General features: G+C 33.9%; 2 protein-coding genes across 2 annotated transcripts in view; one reads left to right on the forward strand and one right to left on the reverse strand.

The window, feature by feature from the left end:
• LOC102592114 (probable glutathione peroxidase 2) overlaps positions 1 to 1,433 on the forward strand; it is a 12,126-nt gene extending 10,693 nt beyond the window's left edge. Inside the window, exon 6 of the mRNA XM_006347213.2 lies at positions 1,138 to 1,433. Coding sequence (XP_006347275.1) covers positions 1,138 to 1,170 — 33 coding nt within the window. The 3' untranslated portion in view covers positions 1,171 to 1,433. The remainder of the gene's footprint in view (positions 1 to 1,137) is intronic.
• A 755-nt stretch (positions 1,434 to 2,188) lies between these two features.
• Positions 2,189 to 3,656, reverse strand: LOC102592452 (uncharacterized). Its single transcript, XM_006347214.2, has 2 exons — positions 3,099 to 3,656; positions 2,189 to 2,704 (listed from the first exon to the last, which is right to left on the reverse strand). The coding sequence occupies exons 1-2, from the start codon at positions 3,598 to 3,600 to the stop codon at positions 2,625 to 2,627; spliced, it is 582 nt and encodes a 193-aa protein (XP_006347276.1). The 5' UTR covers positions 3,601 to 3,656; the 3' UTR covers positions 2,189 to 2,624.
• Between the last annotated feature and the right edge of the window lie 360 nt (positions 3,657 to 4,016).

The following is a 4,016-nucleotide window of genomic DNA, read 5'->3' on the forward strand; positions in this document are numbered from 1 at the left end:
TTCCTATACGCCATGTCACGTGTAGGCCCTAGGCTTGGGTCGTGATAACTGATGGTGAGTAAGAGTGGAGACAAGATAACAATTCTTCTTTTAATATATTCTTATGCTGAGTTTCTTTCTATTAAATCTTTGTTAGTTTTTGGCTCCTAGGTTTAGACTAGAAGAGCTTGTTTAATCCTGGGGGATACACCCATACCGGGTGAAATATCCTTAAGGACAATGTCTTTTGACACACCTCAAGCTATGAGAATTTCCTAGAAGAGTTCGTGGTGAAGTACAAGCTTTAGTGAATTCCGTACAAGTGTTCGTGATGAAGATATTTTCCGTAAGATTTACAACAATCTTCATTATGTTACCTTCTTAAGATTGATACCTTCTTACGGAAAATACAATGGTTCTTAAGATTGTTGTAAATCTTACGGAAAATACCTTCTTGACGAACACTTGTACCAAATTCACCAAAGCTTGTACTTCACCAGTAACTATTATAGGAAATTCTCATAGCTTGAGGCGTGACGAAAGACACTGTCCTTAAGGATATTTCACCCGGTATGGATGTATTCCCTAGGATTCAACAAGTTCTTCTAGTATAAAACTAGGAGTCAGAAACTAACGAAGATTCAATAGAAAGAAAACCAACATGAGAATATATTGAAAGAAGAATTGTTATCTTGTATCCACTCTCACTCACCATCAGTAAGAATTAGATTTATATAGGAAATTAGTAACCTCTCTAATATGTCAATGGTTGAAATAGTTAATAGGCATTGAACACAATTAATGAATTGAAGGCAATTCATTTCAGCAAAGAGACGTTTGGTAACAGTCATATTATGACAGAAAATAATGACTAATTAAAGGATAATAATAATGGCAATAGAATATTATTTATGGAGAGAAAATATTTAGGACATAAAATAATATTTTCTTTCAAGTATGGTAGGAAATAAAATAATTCCTTTTGAGATACTAGAATCATTTTTCCTACAGAAGTAACATAATGAAGATTACCGGTCTACGAATATTATGTTTCATTAGATAGGGAAAAATGTAAGAACCAGATTTGAGATAACCATTTATGAAACCATTTTTTCTCTGTGTATGTTACTAATATTCCACTTTCTTGTCCTTTTACAGAAAGACATACAAAATCTGTTGGGTGTGGCTTGAGCACAACAGGTGTTGTGAGAGTTCAGCATATGTATTGACCTTTAGTTGGAAGTGCTTTCATGGTTCTATCTGTTTCCTTCTTCCCTGCCTACGAAACAAGCGAGCTTGTACCCCACCCCCTTAGTTTTTTTTCCCTTGTTGATGTACTTTGGTTGTGTAAACTCGTTCATTACCATGAATTTGTAAAAATAAAAGTTGCATAGTAGTTGTTTCAATGACTCGTGACTATAGTAACTCTATATACAAGCATGTTATTGCCTTAATAATAAGAAATAAATTGTGTGCAAAATGTCTCACTACAATGTTGTGTGGGTAGACTGATTATTGTTGGTGCTATGAACGATGTTCTACGAAATATGATGATTCTCATGCTCTAGAAATATGAGAACAATCTTTCTGCAGAGGTTGAGTTATTTGCTGCTTAATGAGAACATTTTTTTAAAAATGTGTTTCAAGATTTTGAACAAACAAGAAATGTTCATTTGCCACTCTACGCAAGGAAATTTTGAGTTGTGTATACAAAACTCATGATATTGTAAGATTTTGATTTGACACGTATTTGAATTTTTTGGTCTTAAATTAAAGATATGCATAATGTACCAAACTTTAGTGCACTAAGCTTCCACAACACGCATGCTCGGAGGGAAGGATTGTGGCCTATGGTACGCATTCTTATTCTGTATTTCTACAAGATACTATTTTTACAGTCAAACGCGTAACTTCCCAAGAAATTGAGACGGAGGGAGTTCTATTAGGGATTTGATTCCTTCACAGAGTTGTGAAGGATGAGGCACTCTACACCATGTGGCTACCAATCAACCACAACTTGCAAGGATATCTTAGAATCAGAATATGCTTCATTTTTTTTATCCCTTTGAAATAAAGACTGTTAAACGTTTCAAAGATACTGTTAGAATATTTTTACATAATCGAAATGAATCTGACATGTAAGTAGATTGATTGATTGTTCCTATCTATCTGGAAAAAAAGAACAAATTGAGTTCTGTTAAACACGTAAACCAGACAAGGAAGAGACTTGATTTATCATAACCAAGAACAGTATTTTGATCAGCAATACATAAGAAAACAAAATTAAAACATGAAGAAGAATTGAGATTTTGATTACTTCAATCTTGGACTAAAACTGATACACAAAGTTATATCAGGGTTAAATTTATTCCATGTGTTGGTTAATCTTAGACCTGAAACATCTCTTCCTTCCTCTTCATGTATATTCTTCTACTTTGCCTACCCATCATGGACATGATTCTTTTTGAATCAATCTTCAGGTAAAGCATGAGGTACCTTGTTGGCCTTGTGGCCATAGCCTTTTTTTCAGGATCCAGGCAAAGAGAGCACAAGTACTCTTCCATATGAAGAAAAGATCATCTCATTTCTCCTCTCATCTCTTTGTTTTTTGCATTAAGCTTTTCTTGGCTTCCATTCTTCCCTTTTTAGTTACATAACTTAACGGTGCACGCCACAGCTTGAGCCCAGTATTTCAGCCTTGCTTTCACATCTTCAGGATCATCACCTGAGGTTAGACAAAATGTATCAGGATTAGTGACATAAACAATGACAATTGAGCAACAAATTGAGTTACATTCCATTTGAAATTTGAAGATTTTGATCATCTTCACCTTCCCAACAAACAAAAAACAAGAAACACACAACAAAAAGATTCCTTTGTTTTTTCATTTTCTCCTTTTGGGGTTTAGTCTTTTGTTCCAGAAAGATGATTTATCAGGCCACACAGAAAGCTAAAAGTAAGGAACAGAGAGTTTATAACTCCAAAGATTCCACCTTTTCTTCACAAAAATGAAAGCTTTAACAAGAATCTAACTAGAAAAAGAACAATTTCAAGATTATCACAAACCCTTGTCAAGATTTATGAACAGATTCAAAACCCTAGAGAAAAAAAGACTTACCAGGACTTGAGATCTTCCAATTAGCAACATGACCAGATCCTGAAGAACCAGTATCAGACATAGCATCAGAACACTTTTGCTGTTCATCAAGGTACTTTTGGCTCATAGAATAGCAAAGTTCAAGAGCTGGTAAAGTATTACAAAGCTCAGGAATTTCATCATAACTAAACCCAAAACCAAGATCCAAACACCCTTTAAGCTCCTCCAAATCATCATCTGTCAAACTCTTTGTCCTCCCTAGTTCATCTTCATCTGAATTTTCTACATACCCTTCAAGAAAGACTTGATTTTTCTTCTTTTGAGATCTACTATTCAACCATGGCTCCTCAACATTCCTGAACCAGCCACTTTGTGGTGTGTTGGTATTCCAAGAAATCTCCTCCATTAGTTCTTCTTCCTCTTCCACTACCTCTGGTATTTGCTCAACACCATCATTAAAAAAGCTTTCACAAGACCTGGATCTTGTTGTTGTTGTTGATGATAGATCAGAAAAAGTTTCCATTTTTTTCTTCCAACTTTTTGAGTGTTTTTCTCCTCTCTGTAAGAAGTAATGATTTTAAGAAAGAAGACTCAGCTTATATATAAAGGAAAAAGGCTTCCTCAATAATGGCCAGCTATTCATAGGGTGGATGCACATAGGCCATTATAGAGAGATTATGTACATACTATATACACATACATGTCTCTACAACATAATAATTGTGTCTAGAATATGTAATTAATTAGTCTAATTTTATTTGGATATACTACAATTACGATATGTCTCAATAAATTTTATTTAGATATACTTGAATTATGATATGTCTTAATTAAAATTGATATATATAATAAAAGAAATGGAAAAATGATAAATATACTTGCAAATACTATCTGTCATACTTTTGGAATATTAGTGTTCCTGCCGTCCTAAAATTAGAG

Source organism: Solanum tuberosum, unplaced genomic scaffold, assembly GCF_000226075.1.
Source record: "Solanum tuberosum cultivar DM 1-3 516 R44 unplaced genomic scaffold, SolTub_3.0 scf00087, whole genome shotgun sequence".
NCBI classification, from domain to species: domain Eukaryota; kingdom Viridiplantae; phylum Streptophyta; class Magnoliopsida; order Solanales; family Solanaceae; genus Solanum; species Solanum tuberosum.

Bases quoted from the DNA above. Each gene is read 5' to 3' on its own strand.
- LOC102592452 (XM_006347214.2), bottom strand. From the start codon at position 3,600: ATGGAAACTTTTTCTGATCTATCATCAACAACAACAACAAGATCCAGG. The intron at 2,705-3,098 runs GTAAGTCTTTTT...GTCTAACCTCAG, and splicing joins TTGGAAGATCTCAAGTCCTG to GTGATGATCCTGAAGATGTG.